Source organism: Lampetra planeri, chromosome 23 (genome assembly GCF_965212315.1).
Source record: "Lampetra planeri chromosome 23, kcLamPlan1.2.h2, whole genome shotgun sequence".
Classification (NCBI taxonomy): domain Eukaryota; kingdom Metazoa; phylum Chordata; class Hyperoartia; order Petromyzontiformes; family Petromyzontidae; genus Lampetra; species Lampetra planeri.
The window spans coordinates 6,806,737-6,834,727 of NC_136129.1; the positions used below are offsets into that span (position 1 = coordinate 6,806,737).

At 44.3% G+C, this 27,991-nt stretch overlaps 1 protein-coding gene across 4 annotated transcripts; it reads right to left on the reverse strand.

Annotated features, from left to right (window-relative positions):
• Positions 1–14,091: 14,091 nt before the first annotated feature.
• On the reverse strand, positions 14,092–27,938 carry LOC144726361 (heme oxygenase 2-like). 4 transcript variants are annotated; one of them, XM_078604997.1, is made up of 7 exons: positions 27,866–27,938; positions 22,576–22,704; positions 19,900–20,011; positions 19,403–19,596; positions 17,647–17,944; positions 17,202–17,319; positions 14,092–15,648 (listed from the first exon to the last, which is right to left on the reverse strand). In XM_078604997.1, the coding sequence occupies exons 2-7, from the start codon at positions 22,683–22,685 to the stop codon at positions 15,518–15,520; spliced, it is 963 nt and encodes a 320-aa protein (XP_078461123.1). In that variant the 5' UTR covers positions 22,686–22,704; positions 27,866–27,938; the 3' UTR covers positions 14,092–15,517. The 4 variants fall into 4 exon arrangements, with proteins under 4 accessions (XP_078461123.1, XP_078461122.1, XP_078461124.1 ...); XM_078604996.1 differs by having other exon boundaries at positions 27,861–27,934; XM_078604998.1 differs by having other exon boundaries at positions 27,797–27,892.
• Positions 27,939–27,991: the final 53 nt, after the last annotated feature.

The following is a 27,991-nucleotide window of genomic DNA, read 5'->3' on the forward strand; positions in this document are numbered from 1 at the left end:
CGCCACCACCCCCCCAGAAGCCGTTCTGCTTGGTCACAAACAAAGCGATTACATTTCACCCATACTCCTACCCCAGCCGCTGCCACCCACAACAACCCCAAGCCAACTCCGTATACGGAGCAACACGGCGCTCTCGTGCACGTACGTATGCGCTGTGTCGAACTTCTTTCGCGCCGTACGTAGCCCACCGTGCTAATCGGAGGTTGTTTTAACCATTCGGATTCACGACCTCAAATCGTCGTGCGCGTTGTTATGGCCACACAATCGGCTCGGTGGCGCACGTGCAGGACCCATGCAGATGTCACCGCACACTGCACCCAAGTGGGATACTAATTCATACGTTCTAGATTTGAAGCTTTCGTGACTGCAATGATTCATATTCTTAGGTTTTTTCGGTAAAGTCACGGTACCACCTGAAGACGGAAGCTTGTGTTGCCTCCGAAACGTCGTGATTTTTATTTTATTTTACTTTTTAATGTTTTTTACCTACGTGACTTTACCGAAAAAACCTAAGAATATAATTCATACCTGTTCACCCCTCATCAGTGCCCTACCTTGTTACAAACCGATTCAGAGCTAATTGGTCATCCCGTACCCATAATAAATCTCAAAGTTCATCCTACAAAGTCCCATCGCAATGAAGAAACACAAACAAATAGACAAAAAAAAAATAACCCGTAAAAACAAAGTTGTTCACTATAAATCCTTTATATGCGTGGCGGCTAGAGTCCTCTCGTCCTCTGGCTTGAGATGGCTGCCACCTATGGGTCAGATGATTGCCTGCCACCATTAAGCAATTGGTAATTAAATATTTTAAAAAATCCTAAAAAGTGTTACATTTTGGAAAAAAAAATTCACGAAAATAAATTATCACGCACAACGAGTCTGTGTGCAAAATATCAGCTCGATTGGATCACGGGAAGTGGGTTAAAAAACGACCGAAATATTTGCACAGTCGTAAGCAAGCAAGCGAACTTAATATAAAGGATTTAAAAATGTATTGCCTGTATTGAAACAGCTGTACGTCGTATGGACCTGAAAACTCAATTTCCCTGTACATGAATACGGAACCGGTGGACGTCTCCACGAATCTGGCTGTCGCCCGATGAAGCTAGTTGTAATGACTGGCGAAACGTCGTACGCAGATTATTGGTTCTTTCGGTCGTACTCAGATTGTAAATGTTGTGGCTTGGCTCTCCAATGCACCGGGTGGTGCTGTGCTAGTGACGAATTGGCCACGTTCTGTTCACGTGACAACTCTTACTAGTTGGCTGTGTCGGGTGGTGGCGGGTTTTAACGACACATCTTTATATATACAAATACGGGGTAAACCGTATGGGTTGACACGGTCTGCAGCACGGTATTGTGCTCATTTAAGCAGGAAATGTCAGACCGGGTGGAGCGGTCTGACGCCCCACATGTCTCGGCCCCTTTTTGGCTGCTCGCCGTCGAACAAAGACGGACGGCCGTCACCGCATCGCGCGGCGCTTTCAGATGCGCTTCTGCGGCCGTCTGGAACGCTCCTTCCTTTGTCGAGATTAGGAAGCTACTGGAGCTACATGCACTTTTAAGTCATCTCGATGGAAAACTCATTTCTTGAGAACTGCTTTTGGCGTTTTAGTTCGTTGTCCTTCACCCCGCAACTCCGACTAGAACGGTTGGCTACGTACGGACGGTGCGAAAGATGTTCTACGCACATACATGCACATGTACAGCACCATAATGACAGAGCCTGTTCATCGTCGCGCTATCAAGTTTGGACGATTGTAGACGGACAACGTAGACGCTGGAGCGTAGAACAATACACGTAAAGTGCATCAACGCATGCTATCGCTGCTCTGCTTCTCCGCACTGCAAGGTTACGGCAGCCTAATTCTATGGCTCAGGCTCTGCTGAGCTTCCGAGATCTGCCGACATGATAGCGACACATACTGCAGAGCAGTGCTGCGGTCAGTTCACGCGCGACTCATACTCCCAATTGTGCGGGTGAGTGCCATTACTATTGAAAGAAGCGCTCAAAAAAAAAGACTCCCAGTCGAACTTTTGTGCGTTACCCACCCTGGCCCAGTCCCCCTTCCCTCCACTGAACCCTCCTGCCCTCCCCCTCCCCCACAGCCCCCCGCCCCCACGGACCCTCCCCCGCCCCTACCCCCACCGGACCCCCCACCAGCCCCCCTCCCCCTCTCACTTCCCTTTCGCAGAGTCCCAACAACAAGTGCGCACGTGATTTCCTCATCCCCCGTGCCCCTCCCCTCCCCCGCCTCCCTCCACCCCCACCACGCCATGTGTGTGTGTGAGCCACGCTGCTCACGAATTTGCCAAGTCACGAGAAGAGAAGAGTGGAGGGAGGGGGGTTGAAGCCCAAGCTGAGCTGTCCTCGGAAACAAAGCCCAGCTGCCTCGAACAACCACGTGTGGTCATCGTGGCCCACATGCTGCTGTGATGCCCCAGACTCACTGACCCTTTAAACTAACTAAGACAAAACTGGTTTATCTACAGCAGGTAAAAGTATCTCTGGCCACGAACGATAGCTCAACGAAGTGGCTGGCTTATCGCGTGGAACTGTATTGCAGACACAAAAACTCGAAACGCAGCGCTGATTCTAAACGTGGAGGGGAAACCTCGAATGAACCCGGAGAACAATCCACGCGACCGCCGGGGGAGAGAGACACGCAAAGGGGCCGTCCATAAATGACGTCACGCGATTTTGGACGATTTTTTACCCCCCCCCCCCCTCGTCACACGGCGTCACAAAAAGTCAGACCCCTCTCAAATATGACGTCGCAAAGCTCTGCTCCCCCCCCCCCCCCAAAACCATATTTCTATTTTTAAAATAAAACATGCTTCAAATCGCTTTAAACTATTGTCATTGTAATGCGTATTTAATGTGGCGCTGCACTCGGATATTGTAGGAGTGTTGTTATAACAATTAGTGTTGTTATAACAATTCTATATTTATTTAAAGTTGCGCATTTTGATGTGACGTCACATTTCTCAACCCCCCCCCCCCCCTCGTTACACATCGTCACAAATGTCTGATCCCCCCCCCCCCTAGGTGCGTGACGTCATTTATGGACGGCCCCAAACTCCAAATATACAGCAGGCGTCAGGATCGGGATCGAACCCACGACCTCCTGTATCCTAGGCGAGGGAGATGACGTCTCACAACCGCGGCGCCCCTGGGTTCATCTGCATCCTCTCTCTCTCTACCCCGTATACCTCCCTAAAAGAAAACGCAAGCTGACTTTATTACATGAATTCTTACCCACCCACACACGTTCGTACGGCACGTGCATATCGGCCGCGGTGGATCGCATTCGGACATCCCTAGGACCGATGATGGGTTCGTCTCCTACGCGAGCTGGTGGTGACACCATGGCCCAGCTTGTTTGCGGTTCGAATCGGGCAGGCCGCCCTCTTGTTAACCATATATACATGCGTATGTATGTTGCACTTCTTTCGCACCGTACGTGATCGGAGGTGCGGGGGAAGGACGACAAAGCTCAACACAAAAATCCGTCGTATAGAAATTTGTTTTTCAATTTAAAAGTGCAGAGCTCCAGTGGCTTCCTAATATAGAGGACAGTAATACGCGCCATATCCCATCGGCTTCATAGTGGACATCAAACATCCCCTGACGTCATTCAAAACGAGTGGCTCATTGATTGTGTGCCGCAAAATATTTACTGTATTTCGAAAAAAAAATCGATTTGATCAATTGCTATTACACATATCGACATCGCACGCCCCAGATACTCTGAAACTACTGCAGACGGAAGCTTGTGTTGCCTCCGAAACGTCGTGCTTTAATTTATTTGTTTTCTTTTTTAACCTACGTGACTTTACCGAAAAAAACAAAGAGTATGGGTCCTTGCAGTCACGAAAACTTCCAATCTAGAAAGAAAAAAAAAGACTTAAGTCTGTGAAATACAGCGCCTCTCTTCAGTCGTCTAACAAAACCGGCAATGGTCCCGATACCAAATGCACTAAATTGTCATGATGAACTATTAATACGAGAGACAGATTCCCTCTGCGACTGTGAAGCATGGGGCATCACAGCCGATCTGCCGTCTGGCCATCGGCACCGGTCAGTGAACAGCGACACTCAAACGTCAAATCGTGAGCGCTCAATTGTCGCCCTTGAACAGAGGGGGTAACAGACGGCGAATCGGGGCGTTTGCCCCGGGCCCCGCACCCTATCTCGCCCCCCCCTCCCCCCTCCCTATTCACGGCCCTGCCCTCGGATGGATAAATAACGTACACATCATCTTCTTGGTTCTTTCGGTAAAGTCACGTAGAAGGGAAAAAAAAAGTTCAGTTTTATTTTTATTATTTTATTATTTCCCTTCTACGTGACTTTACCGAAAGAACCAAGAAGATGAATCCCTGCAGTCACGAAAGCTTTAAATCGAAACGTACACATCGGTTGCTTATCTTTGCAACTGTCCGCTTGGCGTTTTTTGTTGTTGTTGGCCATTGGACCTGTGCTTAGCAACCCAAAACGTAAATACATTTTATTATTCAAGCGAGATCGGGCTCTCGATTGTCAATTTTCGATGTGAGAAGTGCAGAACAAATTCACCTGGATAGAACCTGCCTACGCCAGTTGCGTACCAATATAACGATCCTCCAACTGAGCAGAAATAATGAGGTTAAATTCGAATTAAACATTTACCAACATCTTCAGTGAAGGTTCAAAGGGCGGGTAGGTAATTACATAATATTTCAATCATGTGGCAAATTACTAATCTCTTGGCAGGCGGCACACTTGGATTGGCGCCACCCTGCAAACGATTAATGCTGTACGACTGTGCTGACGAGGATTTCAGAGTTGTACAATACAAAGTTTACACGAGATCAATCATTTTCCCAGATCGCGCGAGTCAACTTTGCGTACATTCAGCTGTGTAAAGTCGGTGGAAAATATATCTCTTACCCAACATGCTCTCACATATAGCAATGCGGTTAAATAACAACAAAGCGACATTGCTCATTCGATACGTTTAACTTAGAGCTCTTTCAATGAAGACCTAAACTCATCCAAGTCTCTCTTGAAAATTAGACTATGATCTGGTCTATTTAGTTATCATCTTGTTAAACGAATTCACCTTCGATCGAGCTGCACAAACCCCTCTGTATCTTCTGTAGGCATCATAAAGGGTCCACAATTTTGCATACTGCAGATATACGGCCACCGCCTGGCATGAAGGAGGTAGTGGGTTGAACCCCTATCCTGACACCTGCTGTATATTTGGAGTCTGCATATTCTCCCCGTGGTCGTGTGAATTTTTCTCCGGGTCCTCCGGTTTTCCCTCCATATTTAGAAACATGAGTTTTGAGTGTTTGACTGCTATACGTTTCCATATGATCATCCACGTCGTTGAACAATCATGTGCGACCAGGTCGCTTCTGAAAAAGATCTCTATGGCTCAGTAGGCCTTACCTGCTAAAATTAAAAAAACAGTTTAGGGAGACATTATTATAGACAGAGGTACATTTTATTTAAAATCCTCGACACTTCTCCCACGATTGTCAACACACTTATTACGTAATTAAGGATATAACAACATTCTAATGTGTTTAGTGACTAACTCGGAGACGACGATAAGAATTGGAGGCACTTCTTTTATTTAACGAGCACCATCGGGATAATACACACCCTACGTGGATACACAACATTACTGTTGCTTGCCTATACACAACACTGACGGCGCTGAACGGAGACGGCCAACAACTATCTCGCAGCACAATATCGAGTGAAGGCGGCAGCGGCGAGACGACAGCGACGATGGCGACGACGAGATGGTAACGACGAAGATCTTGAACATCAAAACCCGGGATCCCACTCCCAGCGACAGCCCCGAGGTCCCCCACAGGGGCCCCTCTTATACTCCCAGCGTGACCTCGCTCCACCCCGGCAACGCCCCCTCTGTGGAACCTACCAGCGGGTTTCAGAGGCTTCCCGATGGGCCCTCCTCTGTGACCTTTCCCCAAGATGTCCCCCACTCGTGTCTATCGTGGCCTGCAGACGTAGGCACTCTCATGCACCGCAGTTACCCTTTTCTGCCAGCAGCCAGCGCTATGCCGCTACATATGTATGATGTCATAATTTACTATTTTATATTTCAGAAGCTTTTAATGTTTACATTCTGTTCATAATTCAATGGTAAATACAAGTTATGTGGGATCCAAGAGATGTGGTAGAGGAACTTTCATCAATACCACAAGTACATTGGAAGTCCCTATGAATGAGGGCCTCTGTACTTTCATCAATACCACAAGTACATTTGATGTCCCTATGAATGAGGGCCTCTGTACTTTCATCAATACCACAAGTACATTTGAAGTCCCAATGAATGAGGGCCTCTGTACTGTCATCAATACCACAAGTACATTTGATGTCCCTATGAATGAGGGCCTCTGTACTTTCATCAATACCACAAGTACATTTGAAGTCCCTATGAATGAGGGCCTCTGTACTTTCATCAATACCACAAGTACATTTGAAGTCCCTATGAATGAGGGCCTCTGTAGTTATGAGTGACTCCCACGATAATCCCATTCTTATTTTGCATATTATGCAGATGTAACGTAACTCTCACACAATGTCAATACTGATACACATTCTGTTAATCAATGAGTTTGATGTAAATTAATCTGAAGTTGAAAAGATTATTATCCTAATTTGCACAATGAAAGTAGAAATAATCTGCAGTGGAGCGGAAGGGAGCTCATTGTATGAACATGATCCGTTCATCATAAAGTCCGATTCAAGTCTTAATAACTGCAATGTATGGATTTCAAAAATTTACCCGAAAAAATGGCTAAAACTTTAATTCGCTCACGTTGTGAAAATCTACCTTCACGTTGCATGTTGATGTGAAACATCCTTGTATTATACGATTTAAAGTGTAAGTTAACTTGCTTGAACTGAAAGTAGATGCACACTTCTTTTTCTCAAGTGATGATGTAACAAACTGACCACTGGCGACCTTGTTTTGTACGTTAAACTGAATGTTCCTTCATATGATTTTGTGGGCCAGAATGTGACAAAGCAAATGAGTGCTCATTTTCTTACATGTGACGTATTACCCCAAATAGACTGCATTGTTTTATAGTTTTATTTTTTTATATCCAACCAACCTTACATTTCAGCTCGCGATGATGTATTACGTGAACTAACGACAGTTTTTACTCTCACGCAAACATTGGCAGGTATCTCAGAGAAATATATAAATTTATTTTTACTAAATCCAAGATTGGAGGAGACCAAGGGCTTATAATTGGATAAACCCACGCCCTGCCCTCGGGGTTTTTAAATGCTGAAACCTTCACACGAAATTTGATTTGTATTGGCCACCCGGCCTGCATGTTGTGTTTTTGAAATGTTACACCTATCCACGCCAGGAGACGAGGTGCGACACGTCCCGTGGTTGTCAGCATTGACACGTGGTTACACATCAAAGAGTACGTGTGTACGTGCATTCGCTCGCTTACATAACGATTCCCGTGCACATGATGATAATGAGAGCCAAAGAATAGGGTGTTACCGTATTATCACGACTACACCACACACTATTTCACCTGCATGGTAATTTAAAGATAAAGTTTATTAAAAATATTTGGGGGGGTGGGTGCGTCTTATAATACGGAGCATCTTGTAATCAGAATACGGAACTAATGACAGCTAGTTTGCGTGAAGTTGTGACTTCAGCGATAAAAACGAATTTGCCAAGCATACAACAATCAGAACTACAGCTGAGACATCCGATTGCTTAATCAATGTCATGCCCTACCGGTTATCGGTTTGATGACTCAACTAATCAGACAAAACGTAAATATTTGAGCCAAAAGTTTACACTTCGGGTTATCCTAATTTCGGGTCCCACGAATGGGAGGTGATGGACGGAGGCTTTGTGACGGAATTTACATCGCCAGCCGCGTCACGCTGGGCGTGGTTTGTAGGGGGGGGGGGTTTCCCACCTTCAGGAGGCAGGTTGTAATGGCGGTCGTCGTTTCCAAAAGGGCCCGAGTAATCGACCACAGCAAAAGTAATCTCCAACAATTTTAGTCAATAGAATTAATTATGATGTATCCGTCTCAGCTCTAAACAATACGGGTAGCCCAACAATAACGAACAGACAGCTGTCACCACCCGCGTGGTATCATACCACCTGAAATGTATGCGTCCGATGATCTTGTCAGGTCTCGGAAGCTAAGCAGGTATTAGCCTGGATAGTGGCTTAGATGGGCTACCACCATACATCAGCAGAGGACGGTGCTGCAAAAAATCCATCGCCTTGCTCAGACCTTACTGACCAGCGTGGTGAAGTATATTTTTGTTTGTACCTTCACCCGCCGGATTAAACACGCGAAATGTCGATCGTGGGGATGTTTTGGCCATACTTCACCCTTCTGGTATGTGCGAATTGGTGAAGGAGGGTGGGGAGGAAGGAGGCGCCAAGGCCGATTCAGACCGTCGCTAAACCTTTTAGCCGTGGCCTGGAATCAAACTTAGATCGCCCGGCTTCATACATAAGAGTCAGAACCGGCCCTAGACCTTTGGGGGCCCTAAGCAAAATTTGGTTGGAGGCCCCTTTGATGTATGATTTTTTTCACCCACTCGCTAGCAGTGACTCTAGGGGGCCCTCTGCTGGCCACGGGGCCCTTTGCAATTGCAAGGGTCGCTTAGTGGCTGGGCCGGCTCTGATAAGAGTGCATGGCACCTTATAACATCTACGTGTTACAATTAAAGTGATTGTTTAACGCTGCAACAGTGTATGAAGCTTGTTTTACATTTCGCTTACTGGCGACATTTTCATCCACTTTGTAATGGATAGTCGTGCAGAGAATCGTTTAGTAATGCACAAGGCAGCCATCTCATTGTATTACGCAAGCTATAGCCAGCAATCGGCGCAGCATTTCTCAGTAAACAGGAAACTTGAATCATATTGTTCTATTATGTAAACCTTTTTGTGGAACTCAGAAGTGCTACACTTCCTTACAGAAAGAAAATTGTTCTTTGACCTCTTTCTAGAAAGGGCCTCCAAAAACAATCGATCAATCAAACTCTATTTAATTTAGCACCCTTCACAAAGAAAATCGTCGCAGAACGCTTCACATGGCAAACATAGCATTACATTATTAAATTATGAGATACGAAAAATTGTAAAAAGTGTATAAAGTTAAATATACGTCTACAAGAATCCCACTGACAATAATTGTGTGCAGATGGCACATGCCGTCACGAGCATGCACAGTATAAATAGGTTAAGGTGCAAGGGGCCGTCCATAAATGACGTCACGCACCTGGGGGGGGGGGGGGGTCTGACATTTGTGACGATGTGTGACGAGGGGGGGGGGGGGTTGAGAAATGTGACGTCACATAAAATGCGCAACTTTAAATATATATATACAACACGTTCTACTTAATGAAATATACTTTTTAATAAATGTTTTCTCCTACAACATCAGAGTGCAGCGCCACATTAAATACGCACTACAATGACAATAGTTTAAAGCGATTTGAAGCATGTTTTTTTGGGGGGGGGGGAGGGGGGGCAGAGCTTTGTGATGTCATATTTGAGAGGGGGTCTGACTTTTTGTGACGCCGTGTGACGAGGGGGGGGGGTCAAAAAATCGTCCAAGATCGCGTGACGTCATTTATGGACGGCCCCCAACCCTGAAAATGCGTGCTCACGCCACTGCTTGCCCAAGGGCCTCCAACACAGGGACTTCCAGAAACCCACTATTTACAATGTATCTGGCCTACTCTTCCACTCCGAGCAGACGTCTTGGAAGATCTTCTTGGTTCACCGAAAGAACCAAGAAGATGAATCCCTGCAGTCACGAAAGCTTTAAATCGAAAGTCTTGGAAGATGTAGGAGTACCCACATTTTTACTCCCACCGCATAATAATGTCCATACGGTCAGTGTCATGAAATGTGTGATAGTTCAACAAACAGGGAAGCCGTTGTTAAACTCATCACATCTCGCGGAGGATTGCTCTTCGGAACAAAATAATTCGGTGGTTCAGTTTCCAAGTGCAAGTTTGCGGTTTAAGTCAATGTTTTGCTGTGGATTTCACACCTGATGATGATTGCTTGTGTTGCAGTCGAAACGTCGTGAGAATTTGTATTGTTTAATATTTTTATTATTTTATTGTTTACCTTCTACGTGACTTTACCGAAAGAACCAAGAATATCAATATTATTTGTAAAAAAATTTATGGAAACTGGTTCCTAAGTGGAGGGCAATCTTTATACTGCTGGATGGGCAGAGCTGGTGGCAGGGGATCCAAGGGTAAATTTAATAAGTAATATTTTTAAAAAACTTTTTTAAAAACACGCTTTAATTAAATGTAGCGTATTCGTAATGGAAGAACTCCACGACTCCAGTAAATGGGCCCAAAGCTTGCCACAACGTAAGGGACCTCGGGCAATTACAGCCAACGTCAGTTGAGCGTGGACAATTAGAGCCAATCCGAAACATAACATATAAAAAAAGAATGTTTTAAAATGTGTTTATTATGATAGAATATAGTATTGTCATCAGTATGACATAAGTATACCAAGTTTGCAGTCGATTCAAAGGTCAAAGTTCAAAGTTCATTTATTAGGTATAGCCCTGTGAGCCATTCGGCTCTTGAATCGGGTGCAACCGCAACAAACAAAAAAACGTGAACAAGAAAACATCTTAAAGTGCAAACAGAAAATCTAAGAAAAGACAGCAAAATATTGCAGAAAAATCACCGTACACCAACCCTGTGCAAATATCCCAGTAGGATACAAGTCAAACAACAACAACCACAAGACAACTTAGATTAAGGCCATCAGTCTAACTCTGTACTACAACAAACAAACATGGCCAAACCAAAAAACTTTTCGAAAATCACCAAAATAAAGCCATAAAAGCAATGGAACAGTGGTCATAGGAACTGTGACCGAATTTTCACAATAAACGACGTAAACAACATGTACTACCAAACTCTGCAGCCATAGCTGGCTGCATGAGTCACTCCACAACAGCAGGAGCATCAGTCGGAGTATCAACATTTTTCAATGCACCTTTAAGATCAGCACACACATTGGGAAGTGGGTAAAAATTAAGTTTCAAGATTTGAGGATACAACAACAGACAGAGTGAAACATTGTTTCAAATGCCACCGCTGGGAGATCAAACCCTGCGACTTCTGCATTGCAAGTCAAGGTTTGGGGCCATCCATTTAGTGCGTACGCATGGAGGGGGCATGGGGGGTTAACCCAAACGCGTACGCTTGTGTACGGGGGGTCTACTGACAATGTACGCATAGGAAACGGGGGGGGGGGTGAAGCCTCGATAATAATTTGTCTACATTGGCCTTCAAATGAGTCAGATAGTCCGGCGGTGGACTGTTTGCTTTGCTTAAACACGTTAATATTATTATTCCTTGATCGTTTCTGCGTGGATTAAATATCGGCCGTTCTATAGGATTCGGGGGGGGGGGGTGGGGGGTGCGTCAGGCGTACGTACGCAGGTGGGGGGTGGGGGGGGGTAAGTACGCGTGCGTACAGGGAGGGGGTGAGGGGTCAAGTTGACAGATTTGTGCGTATCAACTAAATGGATGGCCCCTTTCTTCACCAGGGGCTCACTGCAGGCAGAGTATATTCGCCACCTTTGGTTAAGCGCGGTTGGCTACGTATTGTGGCAAAATAAGTTCAGCATACATACATCCATATCCAATTGACATTATTGGTTAACAAATGTTTAAGAAAATCAGGCATTGTACCACCATGCTTTTGTCAGTTTTCTTGTATAGGCTGTGAGGTTGTCACATGCAAGAAAATAATACATTATCAAAATGGGTAAGCTTGGAAGTTGTTTTTTGAGAGTAGGGTGGTGTAACATTTCTTTTTTTCTGCCCTGGTGCTCACCATACACGTGATCGTATTCTGAGTTGCAAAAACGTAGCAGCAATCTGCACCTGAACCCGAGGCTGGCTGATGCTATCACGTCTGTCAGCACCAGGACAAAAGCATACTTTTAACCCCACGTACACCTTCTTACTCCCACCCTATCCTACAATTCCCATCACAAGACATTGCGTAATCTTCCAAGTCACGCATTTTAATAATGCAATGGTGCGATTAATAAATTTGTCGTAAAACAAAAAGGGGTTTTTGAAATTAGTTCGATTTATGACGAAAATTGTTCAACGTTTGCTCCGGAAATGGAAAAAAAGGAAATCCACAGAGCGTGTTCTTTTCCTGGAACTTTTATAAAAAGTGAAAATCGGTATTTTAAAAAATCAGAACTGTTCACAAAAAACATATTTGGTCAGCATTCAGTGCGTCGTAAATGTTCAAGTGTGCCCTCAAATCCTGCTCGAAGTCATTGGTTCATTTGAGGACAGCTGCTGGTGATAGTTGATACTGGTAGGAACCTCCTGGTTACACCAGCCCACAGGGGATTATTGTGTCCGTCGTGCAGGGAGGGGCTGGGTGGGGAGGGAGGGGCTGGGTGGGGAGGGGAGGGTAGGGAGGGGCTGGGTGGGGAGGGGAAGGTGGGTGGGGCTGGGTGGGGGGGTGGGAGGGGTGGGGCTGGGTGGGGAGGGGCTGGTCACCCCGTGGTGCCCTTATAAAACTCAACGTTTAACCTACTCACGCCGGCTTGTGCCCGCCTCACAGTCGGGCATATTTGCGGAATACACCACGCCGCCGTTGACCCTGGCCATTGACAGAGCAACCCAACGTTCCTATCAGCTCCCTCCGCAGGAGGAATGTGTTTTCTGCTTTAAGAAATATAGCTGCAGCCCTAACTGGTACACTCACCCTCTCGCCAACTCTAAAGCCATTATCCGCCGTTCACTGTAACGATATGATCATGTACGCCCTCGACATTGCTAACCCTCGTTCATGCCGTAATCCCATCACGAGTTCCTTGATGCGTCTCGCCTAACCCCCCCCCCCCAATGCCCTTATCTTCAATCTGCTCATGATCAAAGATAAATGTGCCAGGCTTCTCACGTGAACCCATAAACGAGACCTTGATACACAATTCCAAAGAGTTTACAATGATCATGCGAACCAAACCATTGTCAACTTAGATGCCAAGAAAGCAAGCCTCTTTAAGAATATGTATCTACCATTGGCAATCTAAATTTCGATTTAATGCTTTCGTGACTGCAGGGATTCATATTCTTGGTTCTTTCGGTAAAGTCACGTAGAAGGGAAAACAAGAAAATAATAAAACAATTAAATTCTCACGACGTTTCGATTGCAACACAAGCAATCATCGCAATCGAAACGTCGTAAGAATGTTATTGTTTTATATTGTCATTCTACTCCACGTGGCCAAATGGTTAACTTACTATTTTTCCAATGTGACCCCCATTAATGATGGTTGATATCCATGAAGTGTTCTTTCACACTGCTCATGTTGTCCCGTTATCTTTAAACTGAAAACTAATTTATTTTTAGCTGCTTTTTGTGGTTAGTTTGTCTTTCACCCACACCTCCGATTAGCACGGTTGGCTACCTACGGTGCGAAAGAAGTTGAACATATGTACATCATACTGGTAGGAACCTCCTGGTTCCACCAGCCCACAGGGGATTATTGTGTCCGTCCATCCATCGTGCATCCAAAAATGGGAGGGGTGGGGCTGGGTAGAGAGGGGAGGGTGGGGAGGAGCTGGGTGGGGAGCGTGGGGCTGGGTGGGGAGGGGCTAGTCACCCCGTGGTGCCCTTATAAAACTCAACGTTTAACCTACTCACGCCGGCTTGTGGCCGCCCTCACAGTCGGGCATATTTGCGGAATACACCACGCCGCCGTTGACCCTGGCCATTGACCGAGCAACCCAACGTTCCTACCAGCTCCCTCCGCAGGAATGTGTTTTAATGCGTTCCCCCCTCTTTCCTTCCATTATCACTTGAGGCATAATCCAGCTGACCCCTTCTTAGGATGCGCTCACCACACGCCACCTTCCTTCTCGGCAATTCCTACGAGTAGACATTCTCTCCCAGCACATCTTCGTTTTTCCTATCACACCAGGGTGAAGTGGTAGCGTGGTGGTTTGTGCACTGCGCTAAAAAAACACATTCTATAAACATAAAACATGGTGTAGTCATTTTTATTTTCCAGCTATGTCAAATCCAAACCTAACTTTACAAGAATTCCAACGTCTTCACACTACTACAGTATATGTCCAGTACAGTAATGAATATACAGTTAATGGATTCACACTTTGGCGATTAATTTTCATGACGACTATGGCATATAGGTGATATTCCAGCAGATAAGCCAAAATGTGAATCTGTCGCCAAATGCAATGAACATATTAAGTGAAATGCACTTTATTTTACCGCAATTAGCAAGAAAAGGCAAAATTCCACACGTATTTAGGGTGTTGCGTAACTGACCACTATCGCTTTGTTATACACTTAACGTTACCTGGATAGTTTCACAAAGGCTGTGCAAAAGCAACTAACGAAACATGTCTAATTCGACCTTGGTTTTTATAATCAATGTTATTTTAAATCAGAAAAATGTATTTAGAATTCTTAGGGCTTTTAAAGCATAACAAAAAAAAACTTACAGCTGAACTGTAAGTTCATGTGATGATACATTGGACAGTCACTGCACAACATCAACTCAAATTATTTCACACCGGCAGTGGTTAGCGTTTTCCGCTGCATGCTATTCTACATGCAGTCAAGAAGCGTGCATGAATACAATTCTGTAGACCCCATTTCCATTGGGCCTATAATCACCGCAAACGGCTTTTCTGTTGTAGAATGTACATTTCTATGACATGTGTACACAATGGTCTACTCTCACAGGTTGTCACAGTTAATATCCACTTCACAAGACCACTCAACTCCCCCAAGGTGTCTCCCCTCTGTGCCTCAATGGTAAAAGTGGTAACTACGAGGTCTAGTAAAGCTGACAAAGACATGAAGGCCAATGTAAATGCTTGTTTCATTTCAAAACTCTGAAATACCACCTACGCTGGTGGACTAAGGAATAACACGAACTCATTATGCCTGCCACGAAAACAATCTGAGCAACAAAACCATAAATAATGTATACAACTCAGAACGCCACTGAAGATTTATAATATTATTTCACAATGTGTTTTAGTACTGGAATGAATAACTTGTTTTGACCACAAATCAAGCTCAATAGTTTTACATTCGGAACACTAACATATGGCCATATACAACACGTATATTATAACCTTTTTTGAATTTCCCAATTATTATTTGGTTGAAGATGCAGCAGGCAAACCACTCTGAATCCCTCCATAATATTTCAACATTTCACAAATAGTGCAACTGGATTGAAATAAAAGCCCAAGAGGACATAAATTAACAATGGTTCTACGTGAAGAAGTCATGAACCTCAACCAATGTGGGGTGGGGTGGGGGGGGTAGCGGTAAATGTAAATATATATTTATTTTTAACAGTAATCCTCAGTTTGCCTGCTCATAGAACCGTCAGTGTCACCGCATTTAAGCAAGGAACTGCCGGGCTGGGGACGCTAATTCCAGACAAGTGTGACCAGCACAGCCAGCACCACGGCACAAACTGCCAGCACCGACAGCACAGCTGGGGATCGCAGTTGTGCCACAGCGGCGTGGAACGGGCAGGCGGCACCAGCGTTGATGACATCTGCAACAACAACATTTAAGACGGGGGGGGGAGGGGCGGGGGGGAAGAGTGTCTTGAATTAAGACAGTAACAGAAAAGAGACTTGGCAGCATACGTGCAACGCTTTAACTACGCGCAGAATGGAACGTTCACCCAATTTTTCCCCGAAGAACCACACAGACACCGGTCAAATGCTCTTTGCGCCTCAACAGGTTCCAGAATGCAGCAGTGATTTTATGGGGCGAAGCGTTTTCCACGCTACCAGACCAAGTTCCTAAGCAATAAATGCACAGCGGCCGAGCAAAAAAAAAAGTCATACATTGAAGCTAGATTATGTCCTTTGGCTAATGTAAATAAGCAGCGCCCACCACGATCATCAAATTTGCAACAATAAACTGATTGATGTGTATCTTTAAAATGAAGACACTGTCAATGTTCAGGCTTGCACAGGCCCGGAGACCAGCATTATTTTTGAGTAATGCATTTTATTTCTGGCATGCATCCAACTGGGATTTTTTAAAATTTGATTGAAGACCCCTAAAAAATATTTTACCGGAGGGTCTATCCATTAATGAAATTGATTCCAGTTGCTCGGTTCTTGGCCAGACAAATCAACGCTCCGGCAATACAACTTACAGGTACGTAGCCTGCAGGTAACCTCGTCATGCACCATACATTGCATGGAAATTACACTGTTATTTTTTCATAAGCACAGATGTGATTTATCATCACATCGAAGACCGCAATCAATGGAAATGCAAGGAACAAGAAGAAAACTGACGAAGCGGTCATTCACATCAACACTTTCACAAGTGGCATTCTGTAATTAGGTGCCCACGTAAAGAACTTGCTGCCGGTAATTAATTAAAGCCCTTTTTTGTATTTAAGTTGAATACTAATGGATATATCTCCGATTCGTAATGAATTTGCTTCATGACATGAATGCGAGTGGCAAGGAAGAGTGAAACCAATGCACTGTTATGGTTCATAAGAACCAGCACCACAACAGCATTATCCTACCCCTTCTTGGTTCTTTCGGTAAAGTCACGTAGAAGGGAAATAATAAAATAATAAAAATAAAACATAATAAAATACAATTTTCACGACGTTTCGGCCACAACGCAAGCAGCCGTCCTCAGGTGAAGAACAGGTCTGTCGGAAAGACTGCGTCTGAATGAGGCTGCTTGCGTTGTGGCTGAAACGTCATGAGAATTGTATTTTATTATGTTTTATTTTGTATTATTATTTTATTATTTCCCTTCTACGTGACTTTACCGAAAGAACCAAGAAGATTAATCCCTGCAGTCACGAAAGCTTTAAATCGAAAAGCATTATCCTAATGACCCATTTCCTTAAACAGACAGAACCAAGAGTGGCCTCACAGAGTGGGGAGAACGATGTAATCGTTTGTACAAATAGCCGAACTTCTTTCGTACGTAGCCAACGAAGGATAAAATAAGTAGTGTGGAGATATAAAATAATAATAATCTAATTGACCACCTCGTAAATATATTTCATGCAAAATTACACAAACCTCCAAATGGATCGATAGGCCCTTGTAATGTAATATTTACCTTGGGCGGCATAGTAGGGGCATTTCCGCACGTCTCCAGTGCCGTCGTGCACCGACATTCCAGAATCCGAAGCCTCCTCCTGGACCGTCTCACCAATCCGTTCCAACTCGTCAAACACCTGCAATGACGCAACGTGAAAAATACCGCTTGGTATACACCATGATTACGCCAGTATTTTGGGGGTGAGTTGTCTCACCAAAGATATCTTCCATTGTGCCGTCACCATCAAAGCGCTGGATGAGCAGCCAGCAACAGCATACCTGGGTTCAAAGCCACACGCTTACACTCTATGCAGTTTTGCAATCTCATTTGTCACCGACGTACAAACCCAGCGTTTAATCGTTGCATAAACACACAGACAAGACTGAGTGAATGAGTAGACATCCTTCCGTATGGACAAAACGTGGCAAAAGACATTCTCCACTCTCGACGTCCACGCCCTTACCTCGATGTTAAAATGGAAAGCTTTGTTGGCCTCGCTCACAATGCGCTCCTCTCCCTTGGCGTCCAGCTCCAGGCTGTTCATACGCGAGCGGTACAGCTGCTTGAACTTGCCGGCGTTGGTAACGTTGTCGAAGGTGTAGAACTCGAGGCCCTCGCCGCTGGCGGGCAGGTGCAGGGCACGCTGCGCCACCTTCTTGAGGACCTGGCCGCCCGAGAGGTCGCCCATGTAGCGCGTGTAGGCGTGGGCCACCAGCAGCTCCGGCTCGTGCTCCCCGATCCACCGGATGCGCTCCACGTACCTGCAAGAATGTCACTGAAATGCACTCGGGGTGTAATCATTTAACCCTGGCCCGTTCGGATGACGTACGTGTACATCATAAAAACGAAACCGGAGAAAGAAACTAGAATTAAATAACTAAAATAAAATAACTATATCGGTGCTGAGGCTGCCACAAGGCCATGCGGGAGGGTGTGTGGCACATTTTAACGCTGGCTATCATAGAGTGCGGTCGTGTCGCTGGAGTTCTCTGCGGTGAGTACAATGTCTTTAAAAACAATGGCGCTGTGCCTCTCTCACAATGTTTGTGAGGGTAATGCGTTCTTTTCGTGGCATTGTATTTAGTCACTTCTACAAGAGTTACGGCAACTTGCGTTATTCACAGGCCAGTTGTGGCATGAACAAACATATATGTAGATTACTCTGCACAAATGTAGAATGGACATCAATGTGTGTGCATTGTGCTAAACACAAGTTACAGTAAAACCTTGGATTGCGAGTAACTTGGTCTGCGAGTGTTTTGCAAGACGAGCAAAAATTTCAAGTAAATATTAATTTGATAAACGAGCGAGGTCTTGCAATACGAGTAGTACGTGTATACGGTTTGTCTGCCGAGCGTCACGTGATCACAACTGATATACGAGTGCTTTGGATTACAAACACGTTTCCGGAACGAATTATGCTCGCAATCCAAGGTTTTACTGCAATTAACTTGTGACTGAGATGAGCGAGTGCGTTTTAAATGAGTGGTTGCCCGCCAAAAGGTATGCGAAAGTCCAATTCAGCCCTCATGAGGACATTGTTCCCCTTGTCGAGTTGAACTATAGACACGTGACTATGCATGACTGCTGTTCCGTTTAATTATCAAGGGGGTGGCATTCCTATATCATTTGCCTTTCATACCGTTTTTTCTGACATTTGCCGCAAATATTTCCAAAACTGTCTATAGCTTTAAAAAAAAAAGACATGCAATATAACTGGTCTTGGCCAAACATCCCAATGTTGAAAAATTACCTGCAAATTACTCAATCGGGATTACACGTACCAACGTTCCTGCCGACTGCAAAATAAAAACTTGGCAGGACCCTCATGAAAGAGAGTCTAGAGCCTCTTTGAGGTTTTGCCCGGGTAAACGAGCGGTGAAAAATGAGTAAGTAAATAAATATTGTGATCACAGGAAACATATTAAGCGCAAATGTGTGCAGGTAAAGCGACGTGATCAAATTCTTAGGTTTATTTCGGTAAAGTCACGTAGGTAAAAAATTTAAATTAATAAAAGTAAAATAAAAATAAAATAAAAATCACGACGTTTCGGACGCAACACAAGCTTCCGTCTTCAGGTGGAACCGTCACAGCACGATTTATTTTACTTTTATTAATTAAAATGTTTTACCTACGTGACTTGACCGAAAAAACCTAAGAATATGAATCCTTGCAGTCACGAAAGCTTCAAATCTAGACGTGATCAAAGCCCGAGTACTTCTGAGCGGCGTCGGAGCAGACGATCTCCTCCCGCCACCGTGCACCGTAGAAGAATTGCAGATCCTTCTCCAGCGCGGCCTTGCGGTGCAGCTCTGCCGGGAAGTAGAGCGGAGCGAACACGGGGTTGTCCTTATTCCTGTCCATCTCCTCCTCCAGCGCCGTGTATACGTGGTACAGCGCCACCGTCGCCAGCTGCATCATCCCCCGCGCCGACACCACCGCCCCCCCCCCCACCCAGCAGCATAAGCAGCAGGTTCACAGACAGGACGCGAGCCAGAGTTAGAAAACGGAGATGGAGGGACATCAACAAAACAAAAAAACCTAACTCGCTAACGTGCAACGTAGGCGAGGGTGTCCGATTCAAACGATATGGAGACATTCGGGAGCAGCAGGGGAAAAAGGGTCCTCTCGCGCAGGAGGGATGAATGGGACATGAGAGAGGACGATGCCAGCCTTGGGTTGAAGCAAGCCAGTAACAATTGCGAATAGGTTTGCCTTGAAGAGATGTTTCTTGATTCTGCCCTTGAGGAACTCCTTCACAAAGTGCGTGTTCTCTGCCTTCTCATGAGATTTCTTGGTGCCTTCCATCAACTTCTCCGACAGCTCACTGCAGAACAGCGGATCAAACGGGATGAACGGCCAAGGTAATAATGCACATTTCATACAATCAATCACAAGTTAAATTACAAAAAATGTACCCGTAAAAACAAAGTTTTTCACTATAAATCCTTTATATGCGTGGCGGCTATAGTCCTCTCGTCCTCTGGCTTGAGATGGCTGCCACCTATGGGTCAGATGATTGCCTGCCACCATTAAGCAATTGGTAATTAAATATCATTTTTTTTCCCTAAAAAGTGTAACATTTTGGAAAAAAAATTTCACGAAAATTTATTGTCACGCACAACGAGTCTGTGTGGAAAATGTCAGCTCGATTGGATCACGGGAAGTGGGTTAAAAAACGACCGAAAGATTTGCACGGTCGTAAGCGCGCAAGCAAGCAAGCAAGTGAACTTAATATAAAGGATTTAAAAATAGCCAAACAATTTGAGTTGTGAAACATGTTCGTAATTTTGTTTTATTATAATGTATACAGCCTATGGTTCTCGGACAAGTTTTCGTTTTTTTTTGTGTACTTTTTATTTCACCACGAGTTGAAATAAACCCATTGTGGCGCAATAAACACTGCCTCTTATGCCAAGGTGATGTTGATTGCCATCAAGGACAGAAGTTTTGTATTTGTAAGCGTCTTACCTCAGTCTACCTACTGCTGGTGTAATTCCTTGTATTATTAAAAACATGAATCATGTTGCCTCACTCGTAAAATCAAGAGACCCTCAAGGTCAGTGGTACCACATTAAACCACACTAACTATAGGGGATGCACTGAATATGCAACTCTTTCAAATTAGGTTATATGCCGTCTATTTTAAATCCATTAAAAATACAACTGCATAGATGTGTAAAAAACAAACACGCGACATTGAATTGTGAGTGTAAAAACACTTTAAACCATCACATTGTGACTTGCTGCACTTGTGACGTTCAACCTCGGTCGACATCGGGAGGGACACGCGCGTTTCGAGGCTCACGGTCAGAATGCACTCTGGGAGGAAGACGTGAGGTGGGAGAGGGCAGCGAGGTAGCCGAGAGAGGGAACTGAGTCCGGTGAAGGAGGAAAGTGAGCAAAAAGAGGGCGGAAAGATTGGTGTGGAAGGCCGGGGAGTGAAGCAAGGATAGGCAGCGATGGACTGGAACAAAACAAAAAATCGGCCCAGGAATTTGTAAACACAGCGGCCCAAATTGCCATGCGATCTCATTGGGCCCATTTGGGGCTGGGTCCAAAAAACAAACGGGGCCGGTGAGGAAGAATCTCTGGGGCTGCCGAATATGGGCACTTAATGCCAACTGAGAGTGTAAATAAGCAATGAACCGTACACCGTAGGTTTGGAGAAATTGTTGCTCTCAGCTGCCTAATGTTTGGTGTGGCCACCGTGAGCTTACTTACACTTACTTACTCCTCTTCGCTCCCTGTGGAGCACGAGGCTGCAACAAGCCCATGCCATGCCGGACGGTCTTTAGCAGCTTTCTCTGCTTCACCCCAAGACAGGCCCATGGTCTTTAGACCGTGAGCTTAAGGATGAACGTTGATTGGTAAATGTATGGAATTATTGCACCCCTGATATTAAGCGTATCTTGCATATTTCGGTCACACTTAGGAGAACCTACGTAGGTCCAAATTGCATTGAACGTTGTATAATTAAAGGAGACACCAAACTCACTTATGCTGGTCTCTCAGTAGAGGGCGTCATAAGAGTAAAGCGTTCAAATGTCCACATGCAAGATTAAATGATTTGGGCTGTTACGCCTCCTACAGGCATTACATGCAGACAACAGATCACCCGTTTTCTAAGATAACCAATGCGCAATTTGCATTCCTCTGGAAAGGTTAAACAGTAGTAGACTCTCGATTATCTGCGCGAATGACGGGGAGGATGGCCTCGAATAATTCAAAATCGTGAATCCAAAAACATAAATTTTCCGCGGATCTCTATGCCAAAAACCACTAACATCGGTATTAATTACGTTTAAGTTTCTCTGCCATCGTACAGTTTCGTAAATTAAAACTCACGAAATAAATAACCGGTTAAATCGGTCAAAATGAAGCGCAACTGACGATTTTTGATCGTTAGTCTTTCGATTTAGAACGAATACTAACGATCGACCAATGGGCGTGCTCAGGGATAAAATCACTTTCCTGCTCCCCGTGCAGAAGACACGGCCCACTAAGTGGGCAGCAGCGCCACGCCAATCAAGATCAATTAAACGCCATCCACTGTTGTAAAGATATGCAACTACTGTACTGTAGAGGTGATCACGCGGATTTCGGATTAACCGGAACACATTTTCGGTTCAATTTGGACTTGACAGAAAATCCATGAGATATTAATTCACGTCAAAATCTCCACGATTTTGACGTAAATTACGTCTAAAGTTCCACGGTTAATCCGCAAATCGGATAAAACCGCATTCGGATAAACGAAACTCTACTGTATTTGGCTGGTCTGGATGAAAATAACCCATGACCCCCTCAATAACAAGCTGGGAATATGACACTGTACGGCATTATGAGCAATGCCTATTAATAACGATGTACTGGGCACACAACGCATACCTGGGAGATAAAGGTTCCTCACGCTGCTCGTCCACAACAACAGAGCCATTCGCCTTCTTGTAACCAGCCTCCTCCTCCACGGTCACTTCTCCACCTTCTTTGTCAGCCATCGCACGTCTGGAAAAAGAGCTACAACAGAAAGCACAAACTTAGTTTTACAGAGCTCGCAAATCGTATAGGAGGTGAAGGGTATTTATACCACACAGATCCCGAGACAAAGCCATGTTTTGAAAGCTGCCGCCTCAGAATGCCCCGCACGATGGTAACAATGGGAAAACAATGGCCAAGAGCCTCAGAGAATTTTGACATCTCATTCCAGACCCAAACATTGCGCCTCCTGGCTTTTTTCACATTCCTCCTCGAATACGCTGGTGTATCCGTCAATCACGTCAGAACATCAACAGGCCGATGTACATCTCCTTCATGAACGGGAAATTTGAGACAAGCCACAGTGGTGCGACTGTGGCCACCCAACCCAAACTATGGACCATACAGTAAATCACTGTTATTCTTTGTTTTTTTCGGTAAAGTCACGTACAGCGAGGGAAAAAAGTATTTGATCCCCTGCTGATTTTGTACGTTTGCCCACTGACAAAGAAATGATCAGTCTATAATTTTAATGGTAGGTTTATTTGAACAGTGAGAGACAGAATAACAACAACAAAATCCAGAAAAACGCATGTCAAAAATGTTATAAATTGATTTGCATTTTAATGAGGGCTGACGTTTGGCAACTCGAACCTTCAGCTCCCTCCACAGATTTTCTATGGGATTAAGGTCTGGAGACTGGCTAGGCCACTCCAGGACCAGCAGGGGATCAAATACTTTTTTCCCAAACTGTAGGTAAAAAATGAAATGAAAAAACAACTAAATTAAATCACGACGTTTCGGAGGCAACACAAGCTTCCGTCTTCAGGTGGAACCGTCACAGCAAAATTACTGTATCAAGTGATAGTTGTTTTTTTCATTTAATTTCACCTACGTGACTTTACCGAAAAAAACAAAGAGTATGAATCCTTGCAGTCACGAAAACTACAAATCTAAAATCGCTGTTAGTCTGCACTCCTGCGAAGGTGGAATAAGACAAAAATGCACGAAGTCTCTGCTGAAGTCCGCTCGTGGCTAGCAGACCTCAACACAGAGGTCGCAACCGGGTACCCGATACCCGTACCCTACCCGATACCCGGCTACCCGTACCTGGCAGGGTACGGGTACCCATTTGCGACCCTGGTGCGGCCGGGTACGGGTAAGGAATCAAAACCCGTTTGCGACCTCTGCCTCAACATTACCATTTAGCTCCTGAAAATATTGCCATAGAAGGGAATTGGGGAAATGTGTGAGCAGAGACAGAAAAAAAATGTAAACTAAAGAGCAACATCGTACAAAATGTGTTGACAAGCACAGCTCTGAGGCTGCTGTACACATGCTTCTATCAAACAGCTACTCTGCACAAAACATCCACACGTTCATTTAAACAAAAACGAAACAGCACAACATGCATTATATGTGTGCACATACAAAACGGCTAACAACAAACCCTAACTCAAGTACTCAGTGAGATAACAATGTACTGTATATAATTCTTATAAAAAATTTAAGTCCATAATAGGTACACTCATTCATGGGATTGGCCAGATATCCCAATGCAGCATCCCTCCTGAAAATCTAATTTTGAAACTCAGTGAGAATTTCGTGTAGAATGAACGGGCATTGTTATTTATTATTATGTTACAAGTTGTACAGCTGATAGCTTTACACTGATCAACCATTTTGTACATAGTGTACAAACAAATTGTAACACGGGACAATGTCTATGATCCAAAAATGCATATTAACATTTGGTGCGCTGCATTATATCAACAAGTACAATTCCCGGCAAGTGATAACTGAACCATCATGGGCCCCACTCTTCACCATTCCTTCCTGACCAGCATGCTGAAGTATCGTCAGTCCCACCCCCCTCCTCCCATTACCAACACGGTGTGGGCAGACCTACATTCAGCAGTGGATTTAATATTCAAAGGTGGTTACTGCGGGAGTCATAAGTATGCTCCAACTTACTCCCAAATTTCATCACTGCAATGGCGAATTATGACAGCCTTCTCCGGACGTAGAGGCTACACATCACTTTCTCCACGTGACCATCTTGAATCCACATGTCACCAACATTCATGCATAAAGCAATTGCAACTTGTCATCCTTTCCACAAAAACGTGTCCATGCTTGTAATTCACACACTGTACTTCTTAGCACTGCATACCCCCTTCTACAGCACCAGTGTACACTTCCTTGATTACATTCAGATGTCTGCACTCCTAAGCTTAAGTCAATGAATCATAATTATCTTCAGATGATTAGTTGCCCTTTGAATGAGGGCTCCCCGACGCAGTGCGGGTTAATTGGCCATACTTCCCCACGCTGGTCAGTGCGAACTGAAGGCAGGGGAGCACGTACATGGGCACACTGAAGTCAATTTCAATGAATATGCTGCAATGCTTTTATGCAGCCCACAATGTAGTCTGACAGCAACCTATAAAAAAAGATGTTATTTTTTTAATAATAGCTTTGTTTATTAGGGCCAATGCTTGGTAATGTTGCCACTGCCATCTGCTGCCAACAACGTAACCCAGATGCATACAGTACTGTTCAGTACTCCAAATAATCAATGCATTATATAAATATGTACACCAATATACTTCACTGTAGTTTAAAAAAATCAATATTGGTTCAACGATTCGCCTCCTCGCGATTCAATCAATTATCGATTTAACACAACTGTGAATGTAGCGGCCTCTAGCGGTTGCGTGGTGGTCCCTGTACTGTAATCGTTAAAAAAAAGTATGTTAACAAATACATCGGGGTTTGATGAAACAAAGTAAGTTGTGCTTACCATGCCCGTGCTTAATTTGTGTTTTCGATTATTTACCTTCGAAAAAGATCTGGCCACGTCTCGCACACCCAGGGGGTGCGTGCACCACATGTTTAAAGAACCACTGCTTTAACAAGTTCAAGTTTGGTTTGCTTTACCAGGTGATAATTCAAAGAGACCATGATAAAGAATCTCGTTTGCAAGCGGGGACCTGGGAGACAAATCACGAGCGACGAATCTTCACGTGCGGTTCTCCGCATGTGTCGCGACCTCAACAATCGATGTCGATCGACATGAATCCATTAAATAACACTATTCGTATCACGTATGCTGCAACGCTTAAGATTCTACTCGTCTATTTGGTAATGTTATAACTCCACAACGACGCTCATTAATACGTCGAGTCCTTTATCGCAGAAATCTTCTTGGTTCTTTCGGTAAAGTCACGTAGAAGGGAAGTAATAAAATAATAAAAACAAAACATAACAAAATAATATATAATATATATTAATATATATATTATTATTATATATATTATTTTGTTAATAATAAAAACAAAACATAAAATAATATATATTATTTTGTTATGTTTTGTTTTTATTATTTTATTACTTCCCTTCTACGTGACTTTACCGAAAGAACCAAGAATATGAATCCCTGCAGTCACGAAAGCTTTAAATCGAAATTTTACTGCATATAACAATAGGTTTTACCCTTTGTGGCAATAAAACAGGTGTTAGGATTCATAATATCGTTTTTTTTTGGGTCAGATAGAGCAGCAGCAGGGTGACGTCATCATTAGGTGTTAAGATGTTAAAACAATCTTGATTTGAAGCTTTCGTGACTGCAGGAATCCATACTCTTTGGTTCTTTCGGTAAAGTCACGTAGGTAGTAAATAAAATAACAAAAATTATTTTATTGATTTTATTGATTCCTTGCAAAATGTTTCTGTTGGGTGTTTTAACATACCCTTTATTTTATTTTATATAAAAGAACCAAATAGTATGTTAAAACACCCAACAGAAACCTTTTGCAAGGAATCATGTCTGTAAAAACCACACATACTTGTGGCGAACATGCAAACAAAACACATGCTCTGGTAGTAAATGCATTGTCTTTGGAACTGATTGGTCCACAGCAGAGGCAGCTTTCTTTAGAGCCAAATCTCAATCGGTGTTAGTTCAAGTTCATGTATTAGGTGTAGCCCTGTGAGCCATTCGGCTCTTGAATCGGGTGCAACCGCAACAAACAAAAAACAAAAACATGAACAAGAAAACATCTTAAAGTGAATATGTGACTAAGTGCAAACAGAAAATCCAAGAAAAGACAGCAAAATATTGCAGAAAAAACACCGTACACCAACGCTGTGTGCAAAAATCCCAGTGGGATGCAAGTCAAACAACAACAACTCAGAGGATGCCAAAAGGCGACCAGCACACAGACAATGCCACTATGAGGGCATTTATAGCTCGGGTGAGCAGCTACAATTTGGAACCTTTGCCAGAATCAAAATATAAAAATAGGTTTCACCCTTTCTAGCAATAAAACAGATGTGAAGATGTTAAAACCCCAAACTGAAACCTTTTGCAACAGGAATCATGTCTGCATTAACCACATATACTTGTGGTGAACATGCAACCACAAAACATGCTCTAGTAATGTGTACATTCTCTTTAAGACTGATTGATCCACAGCAGAGGCAGCTTTCTTTAGAGCCTAGTCTCAATCGGTGTTAGATCAGAGGACGCCAAAAGGCGACCAGCACACAGACAATGCCACCATCAGGACATTGAGAGCTCGGGGTGAGCAGCTACATCATCATGGGACCTCCCGTGCCTTGCCAGTGTCAAATAATCCTTGTCAACAAGGGAGGTTCCCCATGTATATTTTGATATTCTGTTGAAGCAGCAGCAACTGCGTGGGCGACACGGTGCGTGCCACCGTCCGTCAGGCACAAAACAACGTTCGAGAAACGCTGCACACAGCCACGGACAATGACACCGCCCCCACAAAGGGAAAGCAAGAGACAACAGGCGACGTTTCGGGCAGTCGTCCTTCTTGATGCGCGCAAGCCCCGAGTTCAAGTTCATGTATTAGGTATAGCCCTGTGAGCCATTCGGCTCTTGAATCGGGTGCAACCGCAACAAACAAAAAACTAAAACATGGACAAAAACATATTAAAGTGAAAATGTGACTGAGTGCAAACAGAAAATCCAAGAAAAGACAGCAAAATATTGCAGAAAAAAGACATCGCAGCAACAACAACAACGGCACAACACCGCCACGGCAGGGAAAGGCTAATTACCGTCGTTCGAGAGGCGTGGAAATGTTTGACGGATTGTGATAAACACCAGATAATAACGACGACGACGATGATGATGTTGATGACGACGATGATTGTAAACCCGAACGCACCTCACCGTGACGCTGCGACTCTTCAAGACCTCAAGCCACACGCTGGGCGCCCCGGAGCCTGAATAGCAACTCGGGGGGGGGGGGCCCGGAGCCTGAATAGCCACTCTGGGGGAGGGCCCGGAGCCTGAATA

Bases quoted from the DNA above. Each gene is read 5' to 3' on its own strand.
- LOC144726361 (XM_078604997.1), bottom strand. From the start codon at position 22,685: ATGGCTGACAAAGAAGGTGGAGAAGTGACCGTGGAGGAGGAGGCTGGT. The intron at 17,320-17,646 runs GTAAGGGCGTGG...GCGTCATTGCAG, and splicing joins CTTTCCATTTTAACATCGAG to GTGTTTGACGAGTTGGAACG. The intron at 15,649-17,201 runs GTAAATATTACA...TTGTTGTTGCAG, and splicing joins CCCCTACTATGCCGCCCAAG to ATGTCATCAACGCTGGTGCC.